General features: G+C 34.7%; 1 protein-coding gene across 2 annotated transcripts in view; it reads right to left on the bottom strand.

Annotated features, from left to right (window-relative positions):
* The window catches only part of LOC136037825 (uncharacterized), a 79,530-nt gene that overhangs the window by 16,745 nt on the left and 41,798 nt on the right, over positions 1-20,987 (bottom strand). For both annotated transcript variants that reach the window (XM_065720663.1, XM_065720662.1), the window contains exons 6-8: positions 10,280-10,482; positions 6,182-6,326; positions 3,551-3,749 (exon numbers count right to left, since the gene is read on the bottom strand). In XM_065720663.1, the coding sequence (XP_065576735.1) occupies positions 3,551-3,749; positions 6,182-6,326; positions 10,280-10,482 (547 nt within the window). The remainder of the gene's footprint in view (positions 1-3,550; positions 3,750-6,181; positions 6,327-10,279; positions 10,483-20,987) is intronic.

The raw sequence follows: 20,987 nt of genomic DNA on the forward strand, positions 1-20,987 counted from the left end.
TGGTAATAAGTCTGAAAGAGCAAATCCACTGGGTTTGGAAAAAGAGCGTTGATTAAATGTTAAAAATTTTGTTCAAAGTTAACCCTAAAATTCAAAGTTAACCAATTCTAACGTACTTGTTCTCATGATTTTGTTATATTTGTCTAAAGGTATTTGTGTTCAGTTACTTATGTTTGAAGCTGTCCCATTGAGTTCCGTTACCGTTACCTTCCGTTACCTACCTACGTTACCGTTACCTTCCGTTACCTAGGACACAGATTTCATTGAATCTATCTATATTATAAAATATGTATCTTACCTCATCTTAATTTTCCATACAAAATGGTTTAAAACAAAAATTCATATAAAATTTTCGAAAGAACGCATTAGCATTTATTTTTACTAACGTCTGGCCAACTAAGATTGACCAAATTACAGGTTAACCAATTAGAGTACTTGGTACTCAGTCACTACATTAGAGTAAACACCTCAGAACACAAAAATATAATAGTAACATTTTCATCTATTACATAACTTATATTTAGTAGAGATAAATAAAACTTCTGGCCAATTAAGATATGGAGAAATAGAGAAGATATAGAGGATATAGACTGCAGATTTAGAGAATATAGATATATAGAGAATAGGGAATATATATATATATATATATATATATATATATATATATATATATATATATATATATATATATATATATATATATATATATATATATATGGGAGACGTAGAGGAAAACGTTCAGTCCTGAAAACAGTAAACCAAAATGCGAAAAACAATTTTTTATTATCATTATAATATTTAAAAACGTAAAACTGCTGGAAATTCTACGAATTCCTTTCTTTAAGCTTAGTTTTGGTATCAATTTTCCCCACTATACTATATTATCTATCTACACTATTTGCACTTTACTATATTATCTGCGCTATAATATACTGTCTACATTACACTACACAATCTTTACATATTTTCTAAGCCCAAAGGGAATCAAATGTCAACTTTATGAACTATGAGGATAAGGTCGTTTTATGAACCAGTTTTATACCTAGTTTAGGTTTTTGACCACGAAATATCAATTTTCGCTCATCAAATTTACAAATACAGCGTTTTTTGCCTTTTAAACAGTGCACTTGATACTAGAATTTCCGTTCAAACAAGCACTCTCGCCGATATTTTACGACTAGCCTACTGGTTTAATATCGCCGGCTCGAGAAAAAACTCACTCCTATCTGTGCAAGAAAGTGATTTTAGTTTTCGAGCCTAATGCTTCCGGGTAAGGGTTTTCAACAAAACCATTTAATTAAATTTCTATTAGAGTCGTTTTTTGAGAATTTGAGATTCATTTAATGTTCTCACTCCAATCTGTGCAAGAAAGCGATTTTGATATTTCTAGAACCTAATACTTCCAGGTAAGGGTTTACAACAGAGCCATTTCAACTAAGTTTCTATTAGAGTCTATTTTTGGAAGAATTTGAGATTCATTTCATATTCTCAAATCCTATCTGTGCAAGAAAGTGATTTTAGTTTTTCTGGAACCTAATACTTCCAGGTAAGAGTTGTCAACACAGCCATTTAAATTAAATTTCTATTAGAGTCGATTTTTGAAGAATTTGAGATTCATTTAATATTCTAAAAAAAAAATCCAGAATTTAAAGTTACTTTCCTCTTGATTTCGAATAATTGATGGGAAGGTTCAGAGGCAATTTATTATCATTTAAGGATTTTCACAATGTCTCGGATTAACTTTCTAAGACGCAGGACGCTTCTTCGACGCTTTAAGCGAACGCTTCTCTAAGACGCTTCTTCGTCTTTAAGCGAACTAATCGATTTTTTATAGACCTTTTTTGTACATTTACGCTGCCGGAAAACCACAGGGGAGTGTGGTTCATCAAAGTCGAACCAAAAGAAATACCAGAAGTTAGCCTTAACTATAGCTTGCTTAACCATGAGCGGGCGACCCCAAGCTGGCTTACTGATCACAAGGTTAAAACAGTAAGCTGGGATTAAAACTTACTGAGGGGTGTTTATGTCGTTGCTAATTTCCGTACAGTATATATCCAATATTGTAAAATCGGTTACATCGAAGAAGCAAAATGGTATAATCGGTTACATCGAGCAAATGAAAAACGGTAATGTACTTTGATTTCATCCAAGACCATATCGCAACTTTCTTTATAAATATAAGCGTTCATCTTGCTCCAATCGACCTAAATGGCACAGCCACTTTGACATATCAGAGGAGCAGGGTTCAAACCAGTTTTAAAACCAAAACTCAAATAATCACTCCTAATACACTCACCATCTACATGGTGTCACACAGTTTAAAAAAAGCCAGTAAGCAGCCAATATTGGCTGTAACTCCTTGTATTACAAATAAAATATAAGAGCCGTCCCTGTGGCACGCGGGTACTTATGGAGACAGCTAACAAAAATATTTCCATAGGATGGTTATTTACTTTCTCTAGATTTTTACAGAGAATCGCAACAGACTATCACTTTTTGGTTACCAAGCCTTGCTGAAAAACGGGAAAGGCAATCGAAAGCTTGGGTGCATCGCAAATGAGATGCTGGAGTACTCAGATTGGTAGGTAAGTAAACTGTAATAAGAACAAGGTCGCTAGGCCCAGGGAATTCTATCCCAAGAAAGTATTCTCAAAATTAAACTTTTTAGAACTTCAATCAGCTGTTACCAATAATACACTAGCTGACCCTCCTCCCCCCATGACAAAAAGGGTATTTGCCACTTCTCCCCCACATGAAGAGTATCTCATACTCGTCATGTATGAAATATTGTTTCTGTGGTAAGTGCTCAAACAACCCGAACTTACCCGAGGTATTAATATTTTCCTGCAGACACACAAAGTTGTATTGACGGCAAAGAAGCCTAACATAGTCCAGTTTTACTTAGTTATTCCCACACATATTTTCTTAAAATTTGATAATTAACTATTCTTTCCTACCGAGCTTAGGGGCTAGTTCTTTTATTGGATTTTTCACTGCAGGGTATTTCATGCTACATGAGGGATTGGCATTACGACAATTTGGATACATTCTCGACTTCCTGACAGAGGCGGACTGACACTACGCTACCGTCTTGGAATGATATGGAACGATACGATGTATAGGAATGATACGCATACGTAATTACTGGGTTGGCAGCCCGAATATCGTCTTCTGTGGTGGCTTGGGTGGCAAAATGAGCAAAAACTACGAATTTCAACTCGAAGTGTACGCATAACCTTATGTGGTTGAGTTAAAGTTACGGACACTCATCAATTATATATAGTAAAATGTCGAGAAAAAATAACCTTATGAAGTGTTGGATTCTAACAGATCTAACAGTACTATTCATTCTTTTTCTATACATAATGCATATGATAATTTACCTGATTAAAAATGGGTCAAAAATGTTTAAGAATGTATTCACTAATTTAAAGAATGTATAGAAAATTTTTGAGAAGTGTTTTACCCGTCGTAAGTAGAACCTCATGCGATAGTCTCAAGTTAGGAATCCTTACCAATTACATAAAGTAAGATGTAAGGAAAAAATTACCTTTGTAAACTCAACCTTATGGAGGGTTGGATTCCAATAAATCTTTTTCACACTAGCAGCATTGATCTTTCTATAGTCATACTGGGCCACAAAACCTTTCCGAACGAGCTGAGCTACCCTTCGGTTCACATCCGACTTTGAGAGGATCATCTTTGCGTACAGAGTTTCTTGGCTTACTAAGCCATATTCTTCAATTGCACTGAAACACCAGTCTAATTATTTGAGCTATCTAGTTAAAAAGTTAATAAGACAAAGACCTCATAATATCATAGGCTAGATGGAAATGTACTAAACTGAAATACTTAGATTATTCATCAGAAAAATGTACATAACTAAACCTACGCATGAAAATGAAACAAAATCGGTTTTGCCTGTGATCCTTATTTTAAGGATATATCGTGATCGTCAAGGTTTATCTGCATAATCTCCATTTAAAGCGACCTTTGTAAAGGCCTTTCAAACTGCGAGACCTGAAACTTCTTCATATTTATCATTTGGGCTTAAAATTCAGATTAATAGATAAGGCTGACTGACCTTCTATGCCTAAACACGGGATTATCCAAACATTCGAACTTTGGCATCAAAGTCAAGATCTACGCATGAGCAGCATTTAGCATTTTATTGAAAAGACACCTTACGTTACGACTGGTTTACACCAGATATTATGATTAAGGAATACGCAACGACCCCCCCCCCCATATCATGTTATGTTATTATGTCATTCAGCTCTAATCCAGTGGACGTTAACAGTCAAGAGTAACAAATAACAAACAAATAATAAGCTCAAATGTTCATAATGAGCCCTACTCCCTGACTATGCACCCCATCCTTCTTGGGATAATCCATCCTTCCCTGGGATAAAACTTTCTGAAAATCATCACAAGTCCAATTTGAAGCGTCTCAATTCGTCTAAATTCAAAAAAGTAGTTTTTTTTTTACGTTCTAACCTACAACGTTGTATCTACGTTGCAGATACAAATTTTGCAACGTTGATTTACAAATTTGTAGATTTAAAAGTTGTAGATTTACAAATTTACAACGTTGTAGATTACGTATCAAAACGTTGTAGATTACGTTGTAATTTATGCTAAGCACTTAAGGTGGCCCAGAACCAGACAGCAATAAGTCACTGGAACCTCCCATATGAATGGAGGCTATTTTGCAATACTGGACCCATCTTGTTCGCAGCATGGTTTTCCACACTTGGCGATGCTCTTCTAACAATAAGAGTCGAAACCCTGCACAAGCAATCTCAACCTATTACCTCCAACTCATTGTATATTCATACCTACAAATGTTATGCTGCTACAGGGAGGTAGCCCACAATAGATAGCTTAGTTAGGAAGAGGCATATGAGCAAAAAAAAAAAGAAGAAAATTCATTATAGTATTGATTGTAGTAAAGAATATAAATTATAGCATAGGATTAAAGTCTAGCATAGTATTAATTTTACTGTATACATGAAACACCTGCGCATGTATTCGCTATTTTTATTAAGAGACAATCTTATCTTATTCTTAACCACTGTAATAAGTTGCCCATACATTTTACCATAGCAATATCTCAAGCCTTGGCACATCTTAACCATAATAAATTTTAATTGTCAGGATAATAACAAAGCCAAAAGAAAAGCATTTTGTCCCCTAATTGGGTGGAAAGAGGTCGTAAGAAAGGGTTTATGGGAAATTAGAACTTCTTGGGAGGCCGTAGAGGGAGGCTTTAATCATATTAAGATGGAGGAGAACCGTGCATAGCTGTGTTGGCTTCAGGTGGCTTGGTACTCTGGGTAGTACTAGCGGCATAATAGTGTACTGATAATTATAGTAATAATCTGCCAGTGGCTCAGTCATCGAGCATTAACTTCTACCAAAAAAGTGGATTAAATCTTGTAAGTGTTTAATCTTACAAAAAGAAATTTGAACTTCTTGGGAGGCTGTAAAGAGGGAGGCTTTAAGCATATTGAGATGAAGGAGTGTACGTAGTTGTCTTGGCCTCATGTGGCTTGGTACTTAGTGGTAGTAGTAGTAGTAGTATAACAATGTACTGATAATAATAGTAAAAATCTGCCAATGGCTCAGTCGGGGCACATTAGCTTCTAATAAAAAGCCAAACTCCATTCACTGGACAATCACATCTTATTAACTTGCATTGAAAAAAGAGAAAAAGATATTTTGCCGTTTTTAAAAGCTAAATTGGTATTTCATGGAGAGCCCTAATAGGCGCGCAATTCACCCAGAGGCGAAACATTCGAAATGATATAGGTTTAATTCATTACATGTTACACTTATCTATAAAAAGATGATACATTTACAATACTTGAACCTATTCGTCGTTAATATAGTTAACAGTTTGGACATTGTATTAGGATTCTGAGAAATTTGCTTTGTTTTTCTTATAATACTTAGTATGAGCATTGGTTGATAAAAAGAAAAAAAACTTGGTTTTGCATTTAGAACGTGTTTAATTTTTGGTCTAAATGTGGTGTTTTTTTTACCAACCTCAGAGGTATGAAAAAAACACAATAGCCGTGGTTGGCAACAGTTCCAAGAATACTTGCAAAGTCTACCCTTCCAACCTAATATGCTCATTGGTATTTGATCCCAAATTCAATCTTTAGTAAAGATGACATACCAGAACAATCGCAGGGAATGCTTTCCTAGTGTGAGAACAGCGCATTCAACAATGGCTCGAGCTAGCTTTTCAAGGATTTTCGTATGATCTGATGTATATGTTCCTTCAACTGCTCCATCTACCTTTTGAATGAAACCATCTTCAGCTGGGGAAAAAAATGGTGACCTATTTTATGATTTAATTACTAAATTCATAAGTCATTGAGAGTTCTTCCCATTTTAGGTTTGACTAATTCTCTCAAAGTAATTTATGTTCGTAAGGATGTAAGTTTAACATATGCATTAACTTATACAGGCTCTAAATTTTATTTCTTAAATGAGTTAGTTTGTGCTCATATATGTTCTAAATATAACTCTTTAATTTTCTTTGAAAAATGCAGTGACGATACATAATTTTTTATATACTAAATTTTTCTGGATAGATATCAAAGCACCAGGGAGGGGGCAATTCTGAAGAGGATCATCTATAGGGAGAGGAACTTTAAGGCAAGGCTTAATAAGCCGAAACTAAAGTGGACAATATAGGTCTCTACTTTTGCCCGATGTGTAGGAATGGCAATGAAACTTAACTCATTTTTTCGGGTGGAATATAAGGGAGAATTGGTGGATATAATATTAAGTGATGGAAGTATTATGGGGATTCAATAAGTTGGGTAAGTTTGTGGGTACAGGTATGATATATAGGAGCCGTTTTCTGTAATAAATTCATAATTTAATGTAGTTTTAAAAGGATGTATTTGTTTATGATTTGTATACAGTTATATTTCTGTATTATCTATGTTCTATAACAACTTTTAGTGTTAACAAATATCAAATCATAACCCAAAAGTGTGTGTTTTTATGCAGCTTGTTCAATCAAGGATGGATGAGCCACCATTTAAACTCGACCACTTCCATAGCTATTACACCAGACCTACGCCATTTGTTTCATTTTGATTTTAGGATTCCAATAAAATTTTAAGCTGAAACGCACTGTTCATTTATAATTTGAAACTGACTAAGCTATTTTAAACAGGCCATTTTTAAACTGGACTAACAGATGTGTCTCATACAACAAATATGTTTCGCCACTAATGAAGCATAAGGGACCACCATTTGGTCAAGAGGAAAGAAAAAAAAGGAAAAAGGAAGGTATGGCTTGGGAAAATAAAGTTAAAAAAAAAATTATATTATATATATATTTTCTCTTTTTTTTTTTTTTTTTTTTTTTTTTTTTTTTTTTTTTTTTTTTTTTTTTTTTTTTTTTTTTTTTTTTTTTTTTTGATCTGATGCATATAACGTCATAACACTTCTTCACATACTGTAAGCAACTCCCTTTTGGAAACTGCTAACAAAAGCTGAGCAACATCAAATCAAATCCCTGTATTTCCTATTTGCTAAATTTCTACTTCGCCTGCCTTCATCGTACAGTAATTCACGAATTGCATTATCCAAGAAACTATTTACATGATACACATTTATTTACAGTTAGTATTGAAGAGTTGTTGAGCTTTTGATTGCAAATTTCAGGCTAATTTGTCCAAAAGTAAAATACATTAAGTACATGTTTGTTACATAAATGGCATACGATTTCTACCAAAGTTGATATTTAAAGGCTTCACAACAAAATAGCCTAAAATTTGAATGTTAGTAATTTTCAAGATAACACTGATTTCCAAGATAAATCCGAGATGACGGATATAAGACAGTAAAGAAATTTAACATCCGGTAAAATCATTTGCAATATAAATTAATTAAGTTCAGAAGCCTTTTAATTATTTACCACTTCATCGTACTTCATCGCACAGTAATTTACAAATTGTTGCTAAATTGAAAGTAGCAGACTTTGAAATCTCAGTTGCTAGAGGAATTGCTGAACTTAATCGTAAAGTTGGACTTCGTGAGGATGGGAAGGTGCGCGTACTGCAGCAATGATTATGATGATTTTAATTATTTAAGTAGCTATGGAAAAAATATTTAATTGATTAGTGTTTATTGCGTATCTTATTAAGAGGATTTATTTTGCGGTTTATTTGATTGTGTTGATGTTGTGCTTATTTAATTTTTTCACCTGATTTAAGTGTGTATATAGTGGGTATATGAAGATGTTCAAGTTGTGATTTTAAGATTGTTTAAGATATGATGATTTAAGTGGGTATGATGCTTCTTGAATACTGAAGACCGTGCGTCGGCATCATAAAAATGTATATTTTATTACTGTTTCTGTCGTGTCTGTTACATTAGTGTTACTGTCTTTATAATTGTTTGAATTGTGAGTTTTTTGTTCGTTTATTAATTTTTTTTAAATACTCCGTCTTTTTTTACACGACCCGTCTTATATAAATGATGATAATAATAATAAAAATAATATTATATATATATATATATAATATATATATATATAGGTATATATATATATATATATATATATATATATATATATATATATATATATATATATATATATATATATATATATATATATATAGGTATATATATATATATATATATAGGTATATATATATATATATATATATATATATATATATATATATATATATATATATATATATATATATATATATAGCCTTTTAATTATTTACCACTTCATCGCACAGTAATTTACAAATTGTTGTTAAATTGAAAGTAGCAGACTTTGAAATCTCAGTTGCTAGAGGAATTGCTGAACTTAATCGTAAAGTTGGACTTCGTGAGGATGGGAAGGTGCGCGTACTGCAGCAATGATTATGATGAGTTTTAATTATTCAAAACAAGTAAGTAACAGTAAAAAGGATAGTAATACTAATTAAGAATTCCTTTTGGGATTCCTTTTTGAGATTTCTTCCAGAAGTAGAAGATAGTGGATGATTTTGCTCGGGGCTCAAAAATTTGAATATAAAACATGTATATTTGAGCGACTCGGAGCATGAAGTGAAACTAAAAAATAAGAAAAACAGAAACGCATTAAGAAACACAATAAGAAACGTATTACATGCATTAAAGCGCTATGTCTGTGAAAAAAAACTACACATTCTTAAGCTGTTTGGTACCCTATGTTTTAAGCTTATTATTTACTGATTTTTCACCTCATATTTCCTTCTTTTAGTTAGTATTCACTACTACCAAAAATTCATAACTGCAACAGACTTTTTTCATTAAAAACTGAATCCCCGATTTTTCTGAATTTTCAAATATATACATGGTTATGTAAATTCTCGTTCCACCAATTCGAAGTCGTCCTCAGTTTAAAAAAAAACAAAAACGAAACTTTTGAATCAATCTGAAGGGAAAGGATAAAATGACAAAAGAGAAACAAGCCAAAAATAGAAGACTGTTCAAAAACTGGATTGGGTATGAATTCCCTCGATGGCGATTAATGCATCTTCTCTTCTAATTTGATTCACAGAGATTATCGGAACATTTTTTGAGTGTAAGTGTTTACAAACACAAAAGTTTGTATTTAGATTTAAATACAAGAATTTTTGACTTTTTATATTTATGTTTAAAAACAATACAAAGACGTTTTCGGGGTAAAAGGGGGGACACTAGCAAAGAAGATTGCAGGATCAACTTTAGCCTACATAGATTCTCCATTTCATAAATTAAAAATATAAAAATCCACCCCCCCCCCCCAATGCAACCTAAAGCATATATGAATATTTACTTTTACTAACTGAGTATCACCGTCGTTTGGCTTTGTATTTTTTTTTATTATTTGTCGCACGGTGTGATTTCAGTAGGAATTTATTGATATTAACCCCCCTACCCCCGACCCCGCAACCAAAAAGTGAAATGTTGTAAAACATTTATACAAACTCTTATTAACTAATGACTGAAAAAGATACTTTTCATTTAACTTATGTTTCAAATAACTCATGATATTTTGAGATATAAATTTTATTGCAAAAATTTTTTATTTCAAATGGTGGTGGTAAAAAAGAGGACTAGTCCAAGCAAATCAAGTAGGGACGTTGGAATCATACAATGCAAATGAGCAGATGGTGCAAATAAGGTAAGTAGCCTAAAGTAATACACTAGAATTACTGGTCAAAAAGCCTCTAGACAAAAGTGTAGTTTAGATAATAACTAATCCAACCTTATGGTAACAAAAAAAACTTACCAAGAATTTGCAAATACCCATCTACAAATTTCGATTTTGTCACACAATGTCTTCGCTGAGCTTGGGATACTACTTCATCGTTCTTCAAATTCAAGAATTTTCCTTTCTCAGCCAGGGCATCTACAAGGTTCAAAAATAGACCCAGTACTTCTGCCGCATTCGAGTCGATTGATGACTGGGCAGCATCTTTAACTAAATCATTCCTTAAATGAATATATCAAAAATTTTATTATTAGTCCTAAATTATTTCAAACATTAAAAATTTGAAGCTAATTTTTAATAAGCAGCAATCAGGGACGCAAGCAAGCCCCCTCTCAATTTTCTAAAGACGACTAACTTGGTCAAACTGGCCTCTGAACGATTCATTTACCAAATCATGGTTTATGACAAACCTTCTGAATACATTTCTCTACCATTGGCTCACTCATTGGCCAATCATCTTTATCCTATAACTTCATCTAATGTTTTGACGACAGGCATTTTTAAAATGTAACAGAAAATCAATAAAAGTAATCAGTACAGAAAAGGCTAAAACAAAACTAAGCAGGGTACCCTGTCAATGATTTTTGGAAAACCAGCAGTCAAAAGAGGTTGCTTAATATTATGAGACATAATCGATAAGTCCGAGTCAAGCTGTTAGTTACGGAATTTTCACGTACTAGTGACTAGCTCGGCATTTACCGTAGCTCCAGGGGCACCACCAGTTTTATTTTATTTTTATAAAAGGTATACATCTGACATATCCCCCCCCACGATTATGAGGGGTTGATTCTAAAAGTTGATCCTCATTAAGGTTATGGAAAAAGTGAGAAGAGAAAGATAATTTATCGGATAAGACTGATTAATGGACATAGTTGGAACAAGGTATTTATGTTCACTAGTAGCCATGGACTGTCCATGGCCAAAATTGAAGAACCAAGCAGTATTTCGCAGTTCATTATCATGCCATCATGTGGCATGTTCATCATGCCATTACATCATCGAGAGTGTTTGTCCTAAAATTTTCAAATAAAATTGAAATGATTGATTATATAAATTTGAGCAAGTCTGATGATGACACGGCAAAAGACGAAACAAAATACTGCTTGAATCTCCAATCATTACCGGATAACAGCTGTAAACTATAGCCTGCAAGTGAGCTTTAACAGTTTTTTCTAAATATTTAAGAAGAACATCTTACACTACATTAATCCATCGGCAGAAACAAGCATTCGGGGGGGGGGGGGGGGAGTAAAATTCTCACTTGAATAGTGTTGTATTAAAATCCAGGATAAGTAGAAAATATTAATGAATTTATTGTGAGAAGTGTTTCCACACAAACCAATCGTCTATGGCTAGTTTTTATAATTACAAGAGAAATAACACATATATTTACGGAATGCCCATTTTCTATATGCTGCGAATACTACTAGGCACATTAGCCGAGGGGGAGGAGCTTCAGCTCTCCTAGAAGAGGCTATACCTCCCTCGGTAGATGGATTGAACTTTGTTTTGTAATACAGGCCAAGGAGGTTCAATCCCAGCAACCGTGGGATCAAGTAATATGCTTGCCGCCTCTTCCTGTAATTAACTTTAAAACTTTTCCCGAAAAATAAGTTTTTCAAAGAAAAGTAAAGAGCTCCATTAGGCCAAACATGGGCAGAATGAAGCAAAATAATCTTCCAAGCATAAAACTACCACAAATTACTATCAACAAAAAAGGAACTCAAAACTAACAGAAATTACAATAAATAGCCGAGTCAAACTCAAAACGAGCAAAAATCAACATCAGTAGGACTAATAACCCCTATGGCTTCTCAAGACTAGGAGATAATTTGCACTTTACTGAAAAATAAAACAACAAACGAACGTGGATTGTCAATTGAATATACATATACTGATATTTATTTCTTTAAATCTTAATATTTTTCATTTACTCGTATCAAAGTAAACAAAAGTGAAAACATTCAAAACGTATCTTATTTTCAGTAAAGCGCAAATTATGTTCTGGTTTTTAGAAGACATGGGTGTTATCAGTCCTACTAATGGTAATGTTTGTTCGTTTTGAGTTTGACTCGGCTATTTATTGTAATTTCTGTTCGTTTTCAGTTTTATTTATTTGTTGATAGTGATTTGTGATAGTTTTACGCTTAGAAGATTATTTCACTTTATTTCTGCTCATTTTTGGCCTAATGGAGCTCTTTACTTTTCTTTGGAAAACTCATTTTGTGGAAAAAGCTTTTAAATTAATTTCTGTTCGTTTTTTTATTGACATAGTCTTTTTCAGGAAATAAAAATTATGTTTTATATCTTTTCGTTTTTTTTCTATAAGAATCCATAGTTTGGCTAGCTATTTGGAGAAACTTTCTCAACAATTTTTAGTTCTGTCACAAATAGTATTTTTTAACTTAATTTTATACCTCCTCAAGTTGACCTGAAAAATAAAACTTGATATCATTCCCAAAAAATTCTATCTATGCTTTTTGACAACCTGGATACGCTTACACTCTTTTTACTTATTTAAATTGTAAGAGCAGACCTAGTAATATAGAGGCCCCGACAGATTCAAATTAACACCCGTAGTCGTTCTCGACATAAAGCTGAAGTGTCTTATAGACAACCAGTCTTAAAGCTTTAAAGCAGCAAATAGTTGTGAAGCAGCATTCAGTTTTAAAGCATAACGTGCCAATTTCATAATTGTGGGGAGGGGATAGACATGCCTACATCCCCTAAATGACCACCTTTGCCATAAAAACCTTATACACCCTCGGGTCACAACTCACAATCCTTTGTCTGAGGGCTGTGGATGGGCTCTCATCCTCAAAGACATAATTTCTGGACCTTTAAACTACGTCAAAACAGAATAGCTATCTCGACATTTCGATTGGAAGTGTTTGAGGAAACGATGGACCGGGGGGGGGGGTGGCTGGTTGCCCTCTAATCACTTTCGACTATTAAAGAGGATACTTCCTCTTTTTGTTTCCAATCGAAAGAACCATTTTCGAAGTTTCTACGACAGCAAATGGCCATCTTGAAATTTCTAACAAATACATTTTGAGAAAATATGACGTCTATCTGTGTGCGTATGGGTGGGGGGTATCTGCCCTCCACTTATTTTTAATTTTAAAAAGAGATCTGGAATTTCTGATTTTCAATCCAATGAACTCCCTTCGAAACTTATACCACCACCCTTTCCATTTAAACCTTATATACCCCCGGGGATGAAGTTGCCTAAGCCCTTGCCATAAGGACTGTGGGGAGCTTGCCATCTTCAAATACACTATTACTGGACCTTTCAACTACGCCAACAAAATGGCTATCTAAAAACTTTCAGTGGATCTGCTTGGGAGAATGATGGGCAGGGGGGTGGCTGCCCTCCGATCACTTTGACTCTTTAAAAGGCAACAAGAACTTCTGATAACCAATCCAATGACCCCCTCTAAATCTTTTAAAACTATCATTTCTTTAACAAAAAAACTTTAATGTCCCTAGGGCATAACTTACAACCCTTGACCTGAGGGCTGCGGGGTGGTTGCCATCCTCAAAGACATGATTCTCAGACTTTTCAACTACGCTGAACGAAATCTCAAAATTTTGATTGGATGTGTTTTGGGAAATAATTGACGCGGATGGGGGGGGCTGGTTACCCTCCGATCACTTTTGACTATTAAAAGCGGCATAAACCACCTGAATTTCAAATCGAATTAGCTCTTTTTGAAGTTTCAACGACAGCTCCTTCTATACGAAGAGCCCTGATCTACATGAAAAAAACGAAAAACAAAAAAAAAACAAAGAAAAATAAATAAACAAATAATACACAGTGTCAACATCGCTCTTTACTTAGGTAGCACTATTGCGCTGCTTCTGATACAGTTCAAACATGCGTACCTTTCTCAATGATATATACTACATGTAAGCAATGAAAGAATTGCTTAACCTACAGGCCTTAACGTGAGTACTGTGGAGAGGTTGACATCCCAAAGAAATAATTACTGGACCTTTAAATAATGCTGAACAACATAGTTACCATAAAATTCTTACTGAATGAGATTTGGGGAATATTAGGTCAGTGGGGGTGGGGCTGGTGGTCTTCCATTCACTTTTGACTCTTAAAAATGGCACTAGATCTTCCGACTTCCAATCGAATGAGCCTGTCTAATGAATGAGCCCATCCTGGGAATAACTTACAACGCCTGCCCTTGGGCTCTGGAGGATTGTTTCCACCCTGAAGCTACTGTTATATTCTCTTTGGACTATTGTAAACAAAATGGCCATCTCACAATTTTGATAGGATGCGTTCGGGAAAACAGGGTGTCAGGGAGGGGGATGGGGGAATAGTTGCCCTCCATCAATTTTGACTGTTAAAAGGGTACTAGAACTATACATTTTCAATCAAATGAGCTTTCTCTAAAGTTCATTTTCAATCCTTGTTATGTGATCTTTGGACTGTTTCTGAACAATGGCTATTACAAAATTTTCATGGGATGAACTCAGTGAAAATAGATCACAAGGGGGAAGGGCTAGCTGCCTTCTGATCATTTCGACTCTTAAAATGGGCACAAATAATTTTGATTTCCAATCCAATGAACCCTCAATCCAATCATTCCACTCGAACGAGCCCTTTTCGAAGTTTCTACGACAAAAAATGGCCATCTTAAAATTTCTGTCAAATGCATTTAGGGAAAATACGACTTAAGTCTGTGTGTGAGTGTGGGGCGGGGGTATCTGCCCTCCAATTATTTTTACTCTTAAAAAGGGCATTGGAATTTCTGATTTTCAATCCAATGAGCCCCCTCCGAGACTTAAACCACAACTTTTTCTATTTAAATCTTATATACCCCTGAGGCTTAGCTTAAAACCCTTGTCCTAAGGGCTGTGTGTGTGTGTGGGGGGGGGGAGGTGTTTCATCTTCAAATAGACTATCAGTGGAACTTTCAACTATGCTGAACAAAATGACTATCTAAAAATTTTCAGTGGATGTGTTTGTGGGAATTATAGGCGGGGGGAGCTTCCCTCCAATTACTTTGACTCTTGAAAAGACCACTAGAACATCTGAATACCGATCCAATAATCCCCCTCCAAAGTTTATACCACCACCCTTTCCATTTAAACCTTATATTCTCCTGGGACATAACTTACAACACTTGCCATGAGAGCTGTGGGGGGGGGGGGGTGTTATCTTCAAAAACACAATTACTGGACCTTTCAAGTAAGCTGAACAAAATGACTATGTGAAAATTTTTAGTGGATGTTTTTGGGGGAATGATGGGCGTGAAGGGGGGAGAGGGTATCTGCCCCCGATCACTTTGAATCTTAAAAAGGGCACAAGAAATTCTGATAACCAATCCAATAAGCCCCCTCCGAAGCACTGTATAAAACAAATCTTATATACCCACAGCGAATAGCTTACAACTCTTGCCTTGAGGACTATGAGGAAGAGTTGTCATCCTCAAATACATCATTTCCAGACCTTTTAACTAGACTAAATAAAACTTTATCTCAAAGTTTTGATTGGATGTGTTTGGAGAAATGATGGGCGTAGAGGGGGGGGGGGGTAGCTACCCTCCGATCACTTTGACTATTAATAAGGGCACTAGAACTTCTTATTACCAATCCAATGGCCTCTAAAGCTTATTAATATCATCCTTTCTGTAAAAATTATATTAAAAAATTCTATATTGTAGGCCCTCATGGCACAACTTACAACCCTTGCCTTGAGGTTTTTGTGGAAGGCTTGTAATCCACAAAAAAATGATTTCCGGACCTTTCAACTACGATGAACAAAATGATTATCTTAAAATTTTGACTGGATGTGTTAGGGGGAATAATAGGCGTGGGGGAGGGTAGCTGCTCACCGATCACTTTGACCCTTAGAGAAGGTACTAGAACGTCTGATTACCAATCCAATAAGCCCCTTCCGAATCTTATACGACCACCTCTTAAAAAAAAACCTTACACACCCCCAGGTGTGTAAGTTGTGTGGTAAAAAACCACACAACTTACAATCCTTGCCCTGAGGCATGTGGTGGGGGGTTGTCATCCTTAAAGACATGATTTTTGGACCTTTCAGCTACGCCGAAGAAGATTGATATCACAAGATTTTAATTGGATCTGTTAGGGGAAATGATGGGCTTGGTAGGGAGGTTGGTTGCACTCCAATCAGTTTTGATTTTTTAAAAGGCACTAGCCCCTTCAATATCCAATCGAGCCCTTTTCCGAAATTTCTACGACAACTCCTTCAATAAGAAGTGCCCTAGTCTAAAAAAACAAAAACCTTTCTGCTTTTCTTTCTTTTTCTTTTATATACTCCGTCTTTTCCGTTTTTGACGGGTAATAAATTTATAATAATAATAATAATAATACACTGTGCACATATCAGTCCTTACTTAGGCGGCGCTATTGCGCTGCCTATGAAAAAAGACCTAGTAAGTGAAAGGTCAATAATAATCAAGGCTCTATGCGCCGTCAATGGCTCTTAATGACCTTTTTGTCCCATCTTGTCCCTATTGTAACAGTTTATATACAAGGTTTTAATTATCATAGAAACTATTTTCTACCTTATTTGTCGATATACGAAGGCCATTTTTAAAGTAAGAACAGTTTTGTGATGGAAAAGGATAAATTTCAATCGTGATCAAAATTTATATGACGAAATGAAACATTTTAGGTTTTCCTTTTCAACATACTTACCATCAACATCTAGACATTTGTCAAGATGAGACACCAACTTTTTGACCCCTTGGATTTTTTGAGCACTTGGAACTTGCCATTTCCAAGTACTTTTCAAAAAGTACTTGGTCCAAAAATTATGTCTTTTCACATGACTACATATTAAAAAAGAATGTCACTAACTGCCTATGACCAGGAAATTTGTCGAGACTACGAAAAGAACAAGAAGAAACAAACCATATTCGGTGTTTAAGGACTTAAACTGAAAAATTGTGTGTGTGCTCCCCCTCCCCCTCCAAACACACTCAGCTTTCTCACCAGAGTAAAATCTTTACTACAATGGCAAATAAAACGTATATTTGGCATATTTCTTTCGACAAAATGGTACCTATTTTTAGAAATTTGAATCAAGCCTGATTGTGATTTATAAGAGCTTTTAAAATATAGCTTGCAGTGACAATCACTAGTAATGTCAATTCACTGCTCTATTAAAAAAGTTTGATAAATTTTCTTCAACTAAGATTACTTATTTCTGAAATAAGAAGCGGTCACAATTAAAAGAAGAGTTTGGTTAAGGCATACGTCTGTTTCCAAATTGTAAGGAATTTATGAGTGAAAAATGCTTGGGAAAAGCTGAAAAGTTGGAATAGCCAATCCTAGCTCGTTTAACAATCAGACGGCAGAGATTCTTTGGTGATGGGATCCAAAAACATGAACTTCGAATAATTTACTGATGTTTAATGTTTTAATTAGCCTAATAAGTATAATTAGCTAATGTAAAATAGCACGCAAGACTATACTAAATCCTGACTTTGTCTTGATGAGACACCTGTTTTTATTTCACTCCATCAAAAATTTGAAGTTATATGTGCTTTCTCGCAATAAAGTTTGAATGTCCGGTTTTCTATTAAAGTCGTAAGTCCCCCCCTCCTTCAGTCACGCCCCTTTCAATACTTACCGTACAATTGCCATGGAAACGGTTGGTTTTGAGAAATTTCACACCAAGTCTTCGTCTCCACCTCTCACTCTAATGTCCCGTAGCTAAATTCATGGTAAGTCTCCTGACGTGATTGTAGGATTTTCAGTAAAAATCAAATTGTTGCAGTCATTTCGTCAATGAGAATGGATATCCTACAGTCTGACAGTCGATTTTAAAATTAGTCCTATCAAATAGTGTGTGGCAACGAAACTATAAAAAGCGTGTTGTGCTAATAGTAATCAAAGCTAAAAATAATCATTTCTTCTCAGAGATGAGCTGGCTATCTTCCATGTTCATTTTATGCATTATCTAAATGTCCAAATTAGCTACCTTGCGAGAACAGAATGGTTAAAGCCAGGTCTAGGAACTCCCGCAACTGGAATTCAATCTCCTGTGTCGCAAGGTAATATTAACTTAAAAATGTTGAATAATTCTTTTCTTTTAATTATCAAAATCAGTAGCTTTCAGTAGTTTTTTCTAAAGACGAGCTAATCATTGACGAGCTGCATTGAAAATATTTACCTCAATAAAGAATTGCTAAAGCAATGGAAAATACATCTTTCCAACTTTTGAGTTCCCCTCTCTATTAATGTCAAAGCTTCTTCTAAATCATAAGTAAGGAGGCTAAATTTTTCTATCGGCCTACCTTATGTTGAATCTATTAAGTTATCAGGAATATCAATTATAAATAATTTACGGTTTCTTTGTTAGCGTACAGTTTCCGACGCAAAGTTTAAGCCCAATATCGGGTATTCAAAATTATTGTTAACAGGAATTAATATTACTAAAAGTATTAACAAAGATCATCAAACCTCCAGGTATAACGGTTAAACTGGGTCTTCTACACAAGGTAAGTAAATAATAGGATTAACGACACTTCCTGACTACTAAGGCCCTGTGTATTGTTACAGCAAGATACGATCGCTGCATTCCGTATCAAACAGTTCGTGGTAACGAACTGTAGTAAGGAGCGACCCGGCTCAATAGTAAACGAAACTCTAAAAAACGGAATTTCGATGCTAAAAGATATATCAAAAGAATCGGATTTTTATGCTGATTTTAAATATATAAGTTTCATCAAATTTAGTCTTTGTCATCAAAAGTTACGAGCCTGAGAAAATTTGCCTTATTTTGGAAAATAGGGGGTAACACCCCCTAAGAGTCATAGGATCTTAACGAAAATCACACCATCGCATTCAGCGTATCAGAGAACCCTGTTGTAGAAGTTTCGAGCTCCTATCTACAAAAATGTGGAATTTCGTATTTTTTGCCAGAAGACAAATCACGGGTGCGTGTTTATTTGTTTTTTGTTTTTTTTTTCCCAGGGGTCATCGTATCGACCAAGTGGTCCTAGAGTGTTGCAAGAGGGCTCATTCTAACGGAAATGAAAAGTTCTAGTGCCCTTTTTAAGTGACCAAAAAATTGGAGGGCACCTAGGCCCCCTCCCACGCTCATTTTTTCCCAAATTCAACGGATCAAAATTTTGAGATAGCCATTTTGTTCCGCATAGTTGAAAACCATAATAACTATGTTTTTGGGGATGACTTACCCCCCACAGTCCCTGGGGGAGGGGCTGCAAGTTACAAACTTTGACCAATGTTTACATACAGTAATGGTTACTGGGAAGTGTACCGACGTTATCAGGGGGATTTTTTTGGTTTGGGTGTGGGGTTTAGGGGAGGGGGCTATATGGGAGGATCTTTCCTTGGAGGAATATTTCATGGGGGAAGAGAAATTCAATGAAAAGGGCGCAGGACTTTCTAGCATTACTATAAAAAAAACAATGAAAATATAAACATGAAAAAGTTTTTTCAATTGAAAGTAAGGAGAAGCATTAAAACCTAAAACGAACAGAGATTATTACGCATATGAGGGGTTCTAAAAATACTTTAGCATAAAGAGCGAGGTATTTAGGAGGAGATAAATACTTCACTCTTTATGCTAAAAGTTTTTTAAATAATTTCAACTATTTATTCTACGGCCTTTCTGATTCAGGGGTCATTCTTAAAGAATTGGGATAAAACAAGATTTAGTGTGAAGAGCGAGGTATTAACGAGGGGACCAAACCCCTCATATATATAATCAAAAATATAAGAATATAAAAGTTTGTTACGTAAGTTAATTCTTAAGTTACGTATTTTTTTTTACTAATAAAAACGTTCGTTAAAAATTAAAAGATCTAGTTGCCTTTTTAAGTAACCGAAAAATTGGAGGGCAACTAGACCTCCTTCCCCACCCCTTATTTCTCAAAATCGTCTGATCAAAACTAAGAGAAAGCCATCTAGCCAAAAAAAGAATTAATATGCAAATTTCATTTTACTAATTTATGTACGGAGAGCCAAAATCAGACATGCATTAATTCAAAAACTTTCAGAAATTAAATAAAAAAAACAAGTTTTTTTTAAATGAAAGTAAGGAGCGACATTAAAACTTAAAACGAACAGAGATTACTCCGTATATGAAAGGGGCTTTTCCTCCTCGACACCCCGCTCCTTGCGCTAAAGTTTGATTCTTTCTCGCAACTCTACTTTTTAAAACAATAAAAAACTTTTATTGCCAGACAACTTTATTGCCTCTACTTTTTAAAACAATAAAGTTTCTGACATTTCATTGTCTAATCCTATATTTTTTCCTAGTCAATTGTTTGGCTTTATTTTGGTCTCTTTTCTTATTATGATTTATTACACCATTTTTTCTTGTTATTTAGAGTGGCTTAAAAATAGATTGATATAAGCAGAGCGTGAATAATCCTTCAACTTTAAAAAATTCTTGTGTGACAAAAGCCAAAGGAGATTCCTAGGAGGATCCCAGATGTTTATTTTGTGAAGAAGAACAAGAATGGAAAAATCCTTGATTAGGGAATGATAAGGACTTGCTATAGTAGCAAAACCTCATTACTCCTTAGCATGATTAGATAGTGAATTAATCAGTCTTTAATAAAAAAAATCATTTTGAAATGAGGTATTAAACAGGCTCTATGACACTGCATATGTGGCACTGCACTGCATATGGCACTGCATTTCTGCCAGCAGAAAAGAGACGACACATCAGTGCTTTCCCAGCAAAAAAGCGATTTTCCTT

Source organism: Artemia franciscana, chromosome 17, assembly GCF_032884065.1.
Source record: "Artemia franciscana chromosome 17, ASM3288406v1, whole genome shotgun sequence".
NCBI lineage: Eukaryota > Metazoa > Arthropoda > Branchiopoda > Anostraca > Artemiidae > Artemia > Artemia franciscana.